The sequence below is a fragment of the Mirounga leonina genome, unplaced genomic scaffold (genome assembly GCF_011800145.1).
Source record: "Mirounga leonina isolate KUSES-001 unplaced genomic scaffold, KU_Mleo_1.0 Mir_82, whole genome shotgun sequence".
Taxonomy (NCBI): Eukaryota; Metazoa; Chordata; class Mammalia; order Carnivora; family Phocidae; genus Mirounga; species Mirounga leonina.
In genome coordinates this window covers 4,858,055-4,871,983 of record NW_023270825.1, presented here as the reverse complement: position 1 = coordinate 4,871,983, position 13,929 = coordinate 4,858,055, and the positions used below count along the sequence as shown (strand labels likewise).

Below are 13,929 nucleotides of genomic sequence, written 5' to 3'. Positions count from 1 at the left end.
CTTCCCGCCTTCCCTGCCAGGCAGAGACCGCTGCTTGCCTCCGCGCGCTCTCCTCCTGAGCCCAGAGTAGGTGTCCAAACATCCCGTGACCCTGGGCTTCATCGGCACAGCTAATCAGAGTTGGCTCACAACAGTTTTTGAAGCCTGGCCACTCTCCAGGGTCTGCATGACTCCTTGAGCCCCCCTCTGCCCCGGCATCTCAGTCTCAGATTCCGTGGACATATTTGTGCGTCGGTGTCCTCACTCCACCAGCCCTCAAGAGCACCGAGGTCACTCTGCCTTAAGGAGAGGGGACATTTGTGCCCGCTGAGGCACACATAGCATTGATCTCTAACGGAGGCCTGGCCTGCGGCTGGATCTGGGGTAAAAAGAATGAGGACATGCAGCCTTGGTGTCCACTTCTCCTGGCAACCAGCAATGCCTAAACTGTTCCAGGAAACGTAGTCAGGTGTAATAAAAATGGGTGACCCTGAGGTCAGGGCTGCTGAGGCCAGAGGCCCCCAAAAGTCAGATGAGCCCATCCAGCCTGGGGAGAAGCTTGGTCTCTCAGCCAGATGGTCGCCCCAGCCTTCATGAGGGGCTTCCCTGTTGAGGTGTGCCTGAGACTGTTCAGGGGGTGCTGCCAGCGCTGTCCTGTTCAGGGACCTAGAGCCAGTCACATGCCCCGCCTCCCGTGAGTGAGCACAGCGAGCCCGGCGGGCAGGGCCGGGGCGGACGGGCCAAGCTCACCGCGAGGCCCCCGGCCCGGGCCGTGCAGCGGCGGTCAGGGAGTGCCAGCGAAACCCGACTCCGCAGCCCGGGCTCCCGGACACAGAGCCCCATTGTTCTCGGCGCCGAAACGTCAGGCCTGCTCTGCTGCTGTTTTTCAGACAAGTGATGGAGCCTCAGCAGCACCAGCAACAGCGGCAGGAGTCTCTAGAGAGAAGGACCTCGGCCACAGGTGAGCACCCCTCGGGGCCTGCTCCTCTCGCTGCACCCGGCCCCTCACTGGGCACCCCGCGCCCTCCGGGAAGAGCTGCCGCTGCATAGGTCTCAGTGTGTGACGGTCACATCTGATGAAAGCAGGGGGACAAGGGGACAGAGCTGGGGGGAGAGGATGAGCTCGGCCCGGCCCGGCCCTTGCCCACCGGCCTCTGGTCCCCCAGCACTGGCTGCCCGAGCAGATGCTCCGTGGGCACGGGCCGCGGCTCTGGCACTGCGCTAAGGGCTAGGGACACACGGCGGTGAGCCAGGCGGATGCCGCCCCGGCCCAGGGAGCTCAGTGTCCAGTCGGGGGCACAAACAAGTGGAGGACACGGAACATCAGGGTGCACACGTGGTGACCAAGTCAGTGCCAGCTGCGAGGCCACACAGAGGCGGGCCCCGCCGGCCCCGGGCCCCTCCAGCCGAGGTGCAGGATCGTCCCAACCGTTGACTGGACCTGAGCTCAGGGAGGCCGGAGAAGGTTCCCTGAAGAGTGGCAGTGCTGATTAGTAAGCACAGGACTTCCCAGCCCCGCGAGTGCCTTCAGATCCTGTGTTTTACGTGCTTCTCTCAAACACCCTGTGCAGTAAGCCGGGGAATGTTACCCCGGTTCACTGATGGGAAGACCGAGCACCACCCCCTGCCCAGGGGCAAGAGCCCCCACTCAGGCAGATGCTGGCTGGTAGCAGCCCCTCTCAGCTAGATTTCTGCACCGAGACCCCCTGTGGGCCCCCTGCCCCGCTCTGGCCCACCATCCACATTCTTAATGCACAGCCGTCCCTGTCCCACGTCACCCCTTCCCGTCACCCCTGTCCAAGCTGGCCTCCTGGCGGCTCCCTCCACGTTCTCCAGCACCTCTCCGGCACGTCCCATGCTCTTCTTCCGACCCCGACCCCACTCCTCCTTCACCAAACTTGACTCCTGCTCTTCCGTCACTATCCCAGCGTGGTGGCCACTTCCCTGAGGAAGTCCCCGAACTTGCGGCTCTGCAGTCGGAGCCCTTCTTCCGTAGGCCCACTCCCAGTAGCACACGCCATCCTTCCACCGTTACGGAGGTGCATCCGTCGGTGTGACTGGCTCACTGCCTGCCCACGAGGCCATGAGCAGAGAGCCTGTGGCCGCGTTCCCCAGCACCTGACACCATGCTGGCCGCACGGCGGGGGCTTCCTGGGTGCTGGATGGAGGGCTGTGCAGATGGTGGACGGAGGACTGCCCAACACTCGGCATGGCTCCCCAACATACGCCCCACTCAGCCCTGCAACCAGTTACCCGCCACAGCACCTACTGCATCTCGGGGACCGACGGGCCGATGCCTGGGGTGGCGCTGGGTACAGGGAAGGAAAAAGAGATGCAGTTTGTGCTACCAAAGCACTTCATCTCCCGTGGGAAGACCACGATTAGAGCAAGAGAAAGTTAGCTGAGTTCAAGGGATGTTACGTATGTGACACTCTGCGTCCAGCCAAGCCCCAGAATGCTGGGGAGACCAGGGTCGGGAGTGACAGACCAGGGCTGGGTGCATCCCACGGGGGCTTCCTGGAAGAAGCACCTTGAGCTTGTCCCTCAGAGGAGCAGGCTGCCCTCTGTCCCTCCTTCCAGGGAAGTAGCAGCTGGGGACTGGACTAGGGACCAACTAAGCCCCACCCTTGCCTTTCAGGACCCATCCTCCCACCGGGGCACCCCTCATCTGCAGCCAGCGCCCCCCTCTCGTGTAGCGGGCCCCCACCCCCGCCCCCACCCCCTGTCCCACCTCCACCCACGGGGGCCACCCCCCCTCCCCCACCCCCACTGCCAGCCGGAGGAACACAGGGTGCCAGCCACGACGAGGGCTCCGTGTCCGGACTGGCTGCTGCCTTGGCTGGGGCCAAGCTGAGGAGAGTCCAGCGGGTAAGCGTCCGTGGGTGTGGGCGGGCCAGGCTGGGGGCCACCTTCTCACCGCCTAGCGGGCAGTGCTTTCCCGTGTCTTGTGCTGGCCCTCCCACTGACCATCACGGGCGGGGCGAGAAGCACCCCCTTGCAGATGAGGCGACTGAGGCACGGCTGTGGGAGCAGTTGGCCCACCAGGTGGCAGTCAGCTGCGGGGTTCGGACTCAGGCCCAAGTCTCCTGGATCTGGGTCCCTTCTGCCTCCCACGTGGACCCTAGAGGTCCGCCTGCCTGTCCCAGCACATCTGCAGCGGCCTGGAAGGGGGGACGGCCACGGGACAGCTGAGTGTGGCTGTGGTTCTGACAGCAGCTCCCAGACAGCATCTGGCTTCCTTCCCCAGAGCCACCGCCTCCCCAGCACATCACTCCCACCTTAGCAAGGGCACAGACGTGAGCCAGCAGAGCTGGGCAGTGTCTGCTAACCGACCAGCCGGTCCCGGTCCCTTGCTGGACTCTGGTTTGGTCGCCTGTGGGGCTGGGGGGTGGGACTCGAGAGCCTCGGGCCTCTTGCAGCGCCCCCATCATAAGAATCCCGTCCAGGCTTGCATGCACCCCCTCCCCCTCCAGTGACGTCCCGCCACAGACTGAAACGCCATGTCCTTACCCCTTAGCCAGAAGATGCTTCCGGAGGCTCCAGCCCCAGCGGGACCTCCAAGTCTGACGCCAACCGGGCGAGCAGTGGGGGTGGAGGAGGAGGCCTCATGGAAGAAATGAACAAGCTGCTGGCCAAGAGGTGGGTGTTCGGGCCCCCCCAGACTCAGCCACTTGTCAGGGATCTCCTGCTCCTCAGCATCAACGTGCAGCCCTTGCCCGGCCCCAGGGCCCACTGTTCCCTGGGCTCAGCCCAGCAGGGGACTGTCAATCAAGTTCCCCTTCTCGAGGGCTCAGCCTGAGGCATCAAGCCCAGAGGAGTTCTCTCAGCTCTCAGCCCTGCCTCATCGGTTGATTGACGCAGCCTCCTTGTACCCGCCTCGCTCCGGGCAGAGGGACATTTGGAGACCATCTCGGAGATGGGCTCCAGGGAAAAGCGGCGCATTCCCCACACTTCAGATCCCAACATAGATGAGACGTCTCGGTGCCGGCGCCTCCCAGGGTCTCGGACGGCGAGTGCGTGCTGCAGGGCCGGTCCTGCGGGGGCCCTCGTGGGGGGCACAGGGAGAGGCCTTCTGAAGGGGCAGGAGCCCAGAGAACACCACCCTGGGAGACGGAACAGGAGTTCCACCCGTGTCCCGGCTGGGCGCTGGGGCCCAGGGCCTGCTCGTCCCCTTCTCCACCACACCAGCAGCCGTGGCTCCCGCTCGCCCAAGGCCGTCAGCGGGTCACTGTGCCTCACGGTCACGCCCGAGCTGACGCAGCAGGCGGAGGGGCCGGGCAGTTCCTTCTGAGAAGGGCTGCGGAGCCTGGATGTTCCTCGTAAATGTGGCAGCGGGAGCGTGCTGGCGTAGGTTGTTGAGGCCTTGGCCCCCCGGGGCCTGTCGGGATGCTCCTTCTTGTCCACAGAAGCCACAGCCGCACCCGGCCTCCTCTTAGTCTCCCTCCAAATGGGCTCGCCCTGGTGAGAGCTGGACGGGGTGTCCCTCACTAAGTGCGCACAGCTCCGTGAGGATGAGGTGGGAGACCCAGGCCCCCAGAGGGCAGGTGGTTGGCCTGGGACTTTGCAGCAGGGGCCGGGCCTCCGCACACACGGCCAGGGGCAGCAGAGGGAGCCGTGAGGTTGGCCCACGGCACACACGGGTAACCAAGAGCAGGGGCAGACGGTGAGCAGTTGTCACCCACAGAATGGAGGCTCGTAGGGTAATCTCTCCCTGGGGGAAGCCAGGAGGGCTTCCCAGAGGAGGTTCCACATGAGCGCGGCCGGAAGGAGGAGAGCACTTGTCCAGGCTGAGGCGAGTGGGCAGAGCTACAACACAGGGAAGGCTGAGAGAGCCACCGGGCCTAGAGCCCAGGGTGTGGGGGAGAGTGACCGGAGGTCAGGCTGCAAGAGGTAGCCTTGTCTGCACGCACTTTGGGCTCCATCTCACAGAGGTGAGCGGGGCCTTGTGTAAAAATAGATGTTTTTCAAAAAGAAAATATTCACGCCTTCCCCAAGTCCAAAATCAATGCGTCAGCAATAACAACCAGGCCTAGATGGTTCAGACCAAACGCAGAGGAAGTGCCTGAGGACAGGAAAAGGTCAGCGTCAACAGAAGCCGGTGAGACGCCCAGATGCTGGCGGGACAGTCGAGGCCCCACCAAGAACAAGCATGAGTGCACCCCGCCCACAAGGGTTCAGCGAGCCGCTCTTTGAAGTGTGGAGTTTCTGCCTGTCCCTTGGGGGGCTGCGGCAAGGTCTCTCTCCCAGCAGCAGGGTACAGGCGGGAAAGTCATCATGGCCAAGAGCTTGTGTGCCGGGCCCTCCCGGGACTGCCATGCCTGCCTGCTCTGTATCTTCAGAAAATTAAAGGCTGGCTCTGGGTGGGGACAGAGCGTCAGAGAGCAAAGTGGCAATGGGGAGCCCAGCCGGGGGGCCGCTGTTTCCAGGAAGAGGTGCTGCTGGCCGCCACTAGGTGTCCGAAGTGAAGAAAGGAGGACAGACTTGAAATACGAGGCAGAGGCAGAATTGGCTCCACTCTTTTTTTTTTTTTTTTTAAGGTTTTTATTTACTTGAGAGAGCGCGTGAGCATGAGCGGGGGCGGGGCGGAGGGAGAGGGAGAAACAGACTCCCCAGAGGCCAAACGGGGAGCCCAATGCAGGGCTCAATCCCAGGACCCCGGGATCATGACCCGAGCCGAAGGCAGACGCTTAACGCCTGAGCCACCCAGGCACCCCTGCATTGGCTCCACTCTTGTGAGGAAGAGGTTGGTGGGGAGGATTCCCCAGGTTTCTAGGAGGAACGACTTCCTGCGGGCCTGTGCCCTGGCCGGGACAACCTCATCTCCTGAGTTCCACGAGCGCTGCATGCTCTGGCAGCTTCACTGAGCCCGGGGGCGCGTGTAGATTTGGGAGTTAGCCAGATGTGGGTGACCACCGAGGCCAAAACATAGGGGTGGACTTCAGAGGCTAAGAGATGGGGTCCAGGCAAGTGGGGAGCAGGCAGATTGAGCAGAGGGCATCAGTTATAGCTCCCGGGGGTCCTCCCCTTTCTGAGCAGGGCAGGCTCACAGTGGTGTTCCAGATCAGAGAGGGTGCGGCTGCAGGACTAAGTTCCAAGGTAGGAAGAGGTCGTTCTCCTTCCCACAAGGAAGTGGGGTTCCCTTCCCTAAGCCAGTTAGCCTGAAGACAGAATGCTCCCCCAGCCCTGACCTGTGACCGGGGGCACCTCTCCCTGTCCCACGTGGCCAGACCCAGGCCCCCAGGGAACCTGGACAGGGTGCAAACCAACTTCTTCCAGCCCTCAGGTGCTATAAACAGACATAGGAATGCCCCCCGGGCCCTATTCTCCCTGCCCAGACCCATTTTGTGCCCAGGGTCATGGGACAAGCACAGAAGACCTGGACATTCACCTGGGCATCACCAAGGCCGCTCGAACAGTTGCCTCCTTCACACCAAGCAGGGGTCAGATCCCCACCACAGGTTCCTCTGAGAACCAGGCTGTGCCCAGCAGAGGCATCTGGGTCAGCGTGAGAACCTTCAGGAGCTGATTTGCACCTTCTTCCTCCTTGTACTAGGAGAAAAGCAGCCTCCCAAACAGACAAGCCGGCTGATAAAAAGGAAGACGAAAGCCAAGCGGTAAGCAGACCCCAGTCCTCGCCGCCCTGGGCACCCACCGGTGGGGGACACTAGGCCTTTGGGGGCACTGACATGCACCCAGTTTGGACATACCTGTGATAGAAACTTCACCAGGTGGTTCACAGGAGGTACAGGAGAGTTTGGGGGGGCCAACGTGCAGCAGAGCCTGCGGAGCACCCCCACACTCTGGGGGAGCAGGCCTGTGCTCTCTGAGCATCTGGCAGGCACTGCTTTGCCCTGGAGCTCACAACTTCACGAGGTCAGATGAGAGGCCGAGAAGCAGGATCCAGCCCCAGAGTGCCATGAGGGGAAGGCCTGCAGTCTGGGAGCACAGAGGGGCCACGCAGACAGATCCCCGCCTCTGCCGGGAGAGGACCCAACAAGCAGACAAAGAAAGTGCTAAGGGCAGAGAGAGAAGGAGCAGCAGGGGCCCTGGGAATAGAGGGAGACGTCCTGAAACCATGCCTGGAGCCTCCAGGAGAAGTGATATTTGCCCTGAGCTTTAAATGGTGAGCCCGAGTTTGCAGAGTGGAGACACAGTGGACGGGGCTGGTGGGGATGGAGGCCGACGCGCAGAGGGGTGGGCGAGTTTGCAGAGCGGCGTGGGGCACCCCAGCTCTCGGGGTTCTGCCTGGCCCGCTGGTCAAGCCTGCCTCCCCCAGCAGGAGGTACTTTTAGCAGCGGGGTACTGAGGACAGAGCTAAGTTCTAGAGCTCACTTAGGCAGCAGCACCGATGAACTTGTGGGCTGGTTGGGGATAGAATGAATTCTTACCAAGTCCTCCTTTCTTGGTGAAAGACGTGAATGGGGTCTCCCACAAGCAGGACGTAGGCTGTGCCCTGGGCAGCCCTGACCTACAGGGCTGACTAGAACCTCCCTCCCCGGGCCCTGCCCTGCAGCAGCCCCTTCTAGGGTCACTTGCCTTCTGGTCCTCACAGCAGCCCATGGAGATGGGAGCCAGGCCTGGAGAAGGGAGGTCCCTTCCGTGGTCCTGCCAGGTTACTCCCACGGGCAGCAGAAGGGTCCCAGTGGACAGTGGTACAGAAGCTCCCCCGGAGCTCAGGCCATGCTCGTGCCCACGAGGCGCCGGCCTCGGTCGTGGGGCTCAGGAATGGGCAGGGCTTGCTGCTGGCCACAAAGAAAGTCGGCCCTGCTCTGCTGGAGCCCGCGTCTCCCCCACAGCCTCCTCCCTCCCTGCCTGTCCACAGGCTAGCCGCACTCCCCACCGAGGTTGCGGGCTTGTCCTTGTTAACGGCAGTGCTCGTTGGCTGGCTGGTTGTAAAAGTAGTGCATGCTCCTTAGAGAATGTAAGAAGCTGCCGTTTCCTTGTGACCTGGTCGAGCACCGTGCCCTTGCCCCCGCTGGCCTTCCGAAGCAGACTCTGAGGGCAGAGCTTTTCTTCTCCATTTCAGGAAGAGCCGAGCACCTCTCCATCTCCGGGGACCCGAGCAACCAGCCAGCCACCTACCTCCTCAGGTAAGGGGCGCTGTCCCGCCCTGCGACGGGCACGAGGTCTTAGAGCAGGAAGGGCCCCCCCAGCCAGAGCACGCACCCCGGAGCCTCGCTCTACAGATGAGCTGTGAGGGCCAGTGAGGTGACACTTGCGGGTCTCCCTGACGCCTTCTGGAAGCCCCGAGCCTCCGGGAGGAGCCCGGACAGGCGCAGCTGTGGCGTCCACGCTGAGCCGGAGCAGGTGCTGGTGTGGCCCCGAGAGCGGCCGGGCCGTAACGGCCCACGCAGCCCTCTCGTGTCCCACATGGGGCCAGGAGGACCAGGAGGCCAGGAGGGACTCTGCCTCAGGGGCTCAGGTCCCCGGCCTCAGGCCGGGCTCTGAGGGGGCACACGGACCCGTCTTGCTCGTTGTGGCGCTCAGAGGAGGCATGCCCGGTGATGCTTGCAAAGTAACGGGTGAGGACACACAGCCGCAAACCCAGCTCAGAAGCCCGTGGGAGCTCCAGGACGCGGGGATGTCATTAGGAGGCCGCGGAGCGGGAAGAAGCCGCCGTGCCTGGGCACTCGGTCATCCCACAGACGCTCGTGCAGCCATCTGCTCCGAGCCACGCCTGTGCTCCCGAGCCTGGAGGCAGGGGCAGAGGGGAAGGCCCCCCCGACCCCGCAGCAGAGGGAGGCCCTGAGCAGCTGTGGCACTGGCCTCTGGTCCTGCTGCCCTGCGGCCTGGCTGCCGCTCCTCCTCGGTGCGTCGGTCCCCGGGGATTCTCGGTGAATGACTCCACAGACACCTCACACCCCAGTGAAGGGTTATGTGTTTCCCAGTTTAGGAGGTGACGTGTTTTGCTCAAGGCCACATGCCTGGCGCCGGGGTGTGGTCCCAGCCCTTGTGCCTGTGGGCCCAGTGTGCACCCCACAGTGTGGCCTTGCAGAGACCCTCCTGAGGACAGGGGGCCTCCCTGCAGCCCCTGGGGGTTTCTCTTCTGTCTCTCTGCCAACCCTGCAAAGTCAGGAATTCAGTCCAGCTGCTCTCTTGAAATAAAATGAAATATGAATTTAGCCCCACTTGCAAGCGATAATGGAAGGAGAAGCCAGCTTTCAGGGCGTGAGCGGGAAAGGAGTGTGGAGAGTGTGAAGCAGACAAGCGTCTCGGGGCAGCAGGTGCACATGTGGGCCTGCGGGCTGCCCTGAAAGCATCCAGGCCGAGGGCTTCCTCCGCCCCGTTCGGCCCTTTGCTGAAGTCGTGGGTCGACTCCAGGAGTCACGGTTAAGAGGTTCCCTGACCGCTGGGTTCACAATCCCAAGAAGAGACCCAATCATGGTGAGAGGACTCAGAACCAGGCCACAGTCAAGATCAGCCAGGTCGAGGGGATGGGAGCTGTGTCCTGAGTAGGGAGACGCAGGGTGACCGCAGAGCCCTCCACAGCCCTGCAAGGGCCAGACTGGGAACAGAGAGCCGGGTTGTCCGCTCCGCCCGAAGCCTACCTTCCTGATGGGGCAGCTCTGCGCCCTCAGCGTTGGGGGGCCTCCTGCCTGGGATGTGGCGGGGGGTGGCCGCTGAGAGTCCTCCCAGATCTGAGGCTCTCTGTCCACTGTATGGATTGACAGAGGCTGGCCGGAAGCCCTGGGAGCGGAGCAACTCGGTGGAGAAACCCGTGTCCTCGTTACTGTCCAGGTGAGCCGCCCTGGGAAGGCGGAGCTGTGAGTCCAGGGGGGCCAAGGCGGCGACGGGGCGATTCACGTGTCTGTTTCATTCCGTGCCCTAGAACCCCGTCTGTGGCCAAGAGCCCCGAAGCTAAGAGCCCCCTTCAGGCGCAGCCTCACTCTAGGTACTGAACAACCCCGTCTCGGGGGCCTCCTCTGTCCCCTGCCCGTGACTAACACTCCAAACCCGCCCCGTGTGCTGTCACCTAACAGTTTGCTCTGGGAAAGGGTGGCCTGTTCCCCCAGACCTGGGGAAGGCAGGGCTGGAGGGACTGCAGGGGCTGTGCGGACCTGCTCCGGGCTGTCCCCTCACAGAGGGAGAGACCGGGGCCTGGGGAGGGCAGGGAAGTGACGGTCCGGGCTCACTGTGACCTCGGGCAAGCCAGGTGGCCTCTCCCCGCCTCCACTCCTCCCCCACCCCGTAAAGAGGTCTCTCAATCCCTGCGTCCTGTGACGCTGTGTGGTGGGCCACGGCTGGACGCAGGAAGTGCTCACTAGCCACAGCTGCATCCCGCCACTCAGCTGATGCCGGGACCGGCCTCCTCTGCCCACAGCGCACAGCGCCATGTTCCCCCAGAGAAACCAAAAGCTGGCGTGATCGCAGGATAGAACATTCAAAACTGAGGGGTCCCCAAAAGCGAGAGAGGCAAAAGCCACATAGTCCCCAGGGGCCAAGTGTGGCCTGAAGTTGCTGGTCTCTGGAACCCGTACTAGGAAAGGTCTCCACTGCCCTGCAGACTGAAGGGGAGCCGCTCCTCCCACAGAACAGGCCGCGCCGGAGCCTGGTCTTGCAGAGTGGAGCCAGGCGCTCAGGGAGAGCTCCAGCCCGGCTCTGGCGGGAATGGGGATGACAGATGCCGGTCGTCAGGAATGAGGTCTCAGTGGTCAGCCAGGTTCTGAGCTGGGTCCTGCAGGTCCCTGCCAGCAAGGAGCCCGTTTTCTGTCGGGAAGGCCCGGGCACGAGGCAGCCGTGTGTTCTGAGAGGTGCTGTGTGGAAGACAGGGTCACGTGGCAGACCGGGCTGGGGACAGAGGTGCTTTAGTGCATGGGCTGGGGCAGACCTCTCAGAGGTGGCATTTGAGTTGACCTGGATGAGGAGGCGCCTGCCCTTGCAAAGAACGTGGGGACAGCCTTCCAAGCTGGAGGAGATGGTAAGTGCTGAGGCCCTGTGACCGAGTTCACAGAGCAGAAAGCCGGCCAGCGTGGCTAGCCCGTGGCGGAAGGTGGGGAGGGCCGAGGGAGGTAAGCTTAGAGGGGTCACAAGGGGTCCCAGGGCTGGAAGGCTGGGTCTCATTTCTGTGTGCAGGACCCCAGTCCTCAAGCTTTAAGCACAGGGCGCCGTGCTGGACCAGCACTTTCCCCCTGGCTATGAAGGGCCTGGGGACCAGCATGGGCCAGGAGCCAAAGGAGGGGCCCTGGGACAAGGGAGGAGGCTGGGCCGCCAGGGCGGCCCCCTGCAGCTCATCCACACGGGCAAGGACACTCTGAGGGGCTGTCCCCTCGGGTTGGGGCTCTCCGCCTCTGAGACCGGTCTGTTCTCTAGTTTCACAGAGAGCTCCAAAGGGGGCGTGTGGTGACAGTCCACCTCGGGGTGACTGGGGGGGGCGCTGTCAGGTGTGCACGTGGGAGAACTGAGGCCCCGGGAGGTGAAGCACTTTGCCCAGGTGGCCCGGGAAGCTGCTGCTGGAACAGACGCTGAACCCACAGGCCGGACGTGTGGAGCCGAGGTCTCAGGCTGCACCTCTTTCCCCATCGGGATCCAAAGTTACTTAGACCCCTTGGCCTCTTTCTGGAGTTCAGCCAGGAGGGGCGCAGGGGCCCGTTCTACGTTCTTCTTTGCTTTTTTTTTATTTCTTTTAAGATTTTATTTATGAGAGAGAGAGCACGAGCAGGGAGGAGAGGGAGAAGCAGGCTCCCCGCCGAGCAGGGAGCCCAATGCGGGGCTCGATTCCAGGACCCTGGGATCATGACCTGAGCCGAAGGCAGACGCTGAGCCAACTGAGCCACCCAGGCGCCCCTATTTTTTTTTTTTGTAATCCAGGCTTGGGCACTGAACTACTAAACTTGATTTATTCAGGGGTTTGTTTTCTTGGCTTTGTTAAGATATCATTGCCACCTAACGTTGTCTGAGTTTACACGGCGATCCACGGGTGTGCAGGCAGTGAAACGCTCCCCGAGATCAGGCTGGCTGACAGCCAGCTCTCGGTTTCCAGATCCACTGGCTTAGCTGCTCTCACGCGTACACCTTGTGCTTAGCTGTAGTCCCCGGGCTGCACATGAGAGCCCAGAACTCCCTCATCTCCACCCAGAGGTGTGTGCCCTTTGACCTCCTCCACCTGCCCCCCAGCACCCCCAGCCCCCAGCAATCTCCTGTTGCTGGGCCTTTGGCTCCTTTAGATTCCGCACATCAGTGAGACCACGCCGTGCTTGTCTTTCTCTGCCTGACTTACACTCCGCGTCTCGCCCTCCGGTCACCTGTTGTCACACGCAGCAGGTGTCCTTTGTTCTGGCCGGGCGGCAGTCGCTGTGTGTGTGCCACATCTTCATCCATCCGTCCCTCAGCAGACACCTGAGGCTGTCAGTCATGCTGCCGTGACCGCGGGGCGGGGCGGGGGGGGGGGCCTGCCTTCAGGACAGTGGTCTCCTTTCCTTCAGATGCACTAGCCCTGGTCTGGCTTGTCCGCAGCGGCCGGGCCTGCTCTCGCCCTAGAGAGGGGCCCCCCCGCAGCCGGGCTGGCCCCGCCAGGTCGCCTGTCCGCCGTCCATCACCCCCTCGGTCCCCGCCACTTCCCCGGACCCGCAGGCCCCGACCACCATTGTCTCCCCAGGAGATTAAGTGGGACCCAGACGGCAGACCCTTGCGCACCGCTGCCCTGCTTTAAGAGGCCGAGTGGCCAGAGGAGCATTTTGTCAGAATTTTCCAGGGACGGTTCCCGTATGAGAGACACTGCACAGCAAACTAGCTAACGTTAGTTCGGCAGCTTTTCAAGGAAATACAATCCATGCCTCAAAAGAGCAAAACCACTTCCAAGGACGTTTCCTGAAAAAAGTTACACACTAGATAGGACCAGTTACCAGAAGTGGGTGCCCTTAGGATGAGTGTGGACCGTGCAATTTTGTGGTTTTGCTTTGTACTGACTGCCACCGTCACTAGCTTTCCCCAAGCCTCAGTTTAGCCAGGAACACAGACCCCTCGCTGAGGAGTAGCCGTTCTTTCCAGAGGGGGCAGCGTGTGACCTGCCCTGTCACATCTGTGTACGAGCTCGCACATCAGCAAACAGCCCCGTCGTCGTGCCCCAGAGGTGGGAAGTATGGTCACGGGATCCATGAGACCCCCTTGAGGTGGAGACGAGCCATCAGAATCCTGTTAGAGTAGCTCCAGAGTGGCCAGGGGTAAAGCAAAAAGCACTTGAAAGACGATGGGAAGAGGGCCGTGCTTGGCCCGCGGTCCTGGGCCCTGAGCTTGGAGGCCGGCCTGCTCTCTCAAGCTCTGTCTCCGTGGGGGGGGGCGGGGGCACCCGCCGGCCCTGCCGCCCCCTTTACCACACCCTGCCGTCCTCTTCAGGATGAAGCCGGTGGGGAGCGTGAATGACGTGGCCCTGGATGCCTTAGATTTGGATCGGATGAAGCAGGTGAGTGTGACCTTTCCTGGGAGGCCATGACAGAGACAGAGGCCGCGACCCTCTCGGGTCCACGCGGATAGGCAGGCTCAGCAGGGCAGCCAGAAGTCGCTCAGGGAGCCAGCGGTGGAGGAAGGGGGCCCCCCGCCCCGTCATCAGCAGAAAAGCACCCCTCTGCCCTTCTGGACACTCCAGCCTGCTCTGGGCCCCCCCACCCCCACCCCTGGGGCTGCCCCTGGCAAAGCCAGCTTCCCGGACTCTGCTTCCTGTCCCTTCACTTTGAGGCTCTGCTCCCAACAGGAGATCCTTGAGGAGGTGGTCCGAGAGCTGCACAAAGTGAAGGAGGAAATCATCGACGGTGAGTGCGGGACCCACCCTGGGGCGTCACCCAGGGTCCCGGGGGAGCGGCAGGGCGGCCTGGCCCCCAGGGCTGCAAGGCAGCAGAGCGGTGGCAGCCCAGCCAGGGAGACCCTCCTGGGCCCAGAGGCCCGCGGTTCCACGTCACCCCCCTTCTCTGGTCAAGCAGACTGAGGCTCAGTTAAGTGGGTGGGGTGACAGCTAGC

General features: G+C 62.7%; 1 protein-coding gene across 1 annotated transcript in view; it reads left to right on the top strand.

The window, feature by feature from the left end:
• The window catches only part of EVL (Enah/Vasp-like), a 74,303-nt gene that overhangs the window by 58,415 nt on the left and 1,959 nt on the right, over positions 1–13,929 (top strand). Inside the window, exons 5-13 of the mRNA XM_034992889.1 lie at positions 870–940; positions 2,618–2,847; positions 3,497–3,618; positions 6,533–6,593; positions 8,006–8,069; positions 9,651–9,717; positions 9,809–9,871; positions 13,312–13,378; positions 13,667–13,724. Coding sequence (XP_034848780.1) covers positions 870–940; positions 2,618–2,847; positions 3,497–3,618; positions 6,533–6,593; positions 8,006–8,069; positions 9,651–9,717; positions 9,809–9,871; positions 13,312–13,378; positions 13,667–13,724 — 803 coding nt within the window. The remainder of the gene's footprint in view (positions 1–869; positions 941–2,617; positions 2,848–3,496; positions 3,619–6,532; positions 6,594–8,005; positions 8,070–9,650; positions 9,718–9,808; positions 9,872–13,311; positions 13,379–13,666; positions 13,725–13,929) is intronic.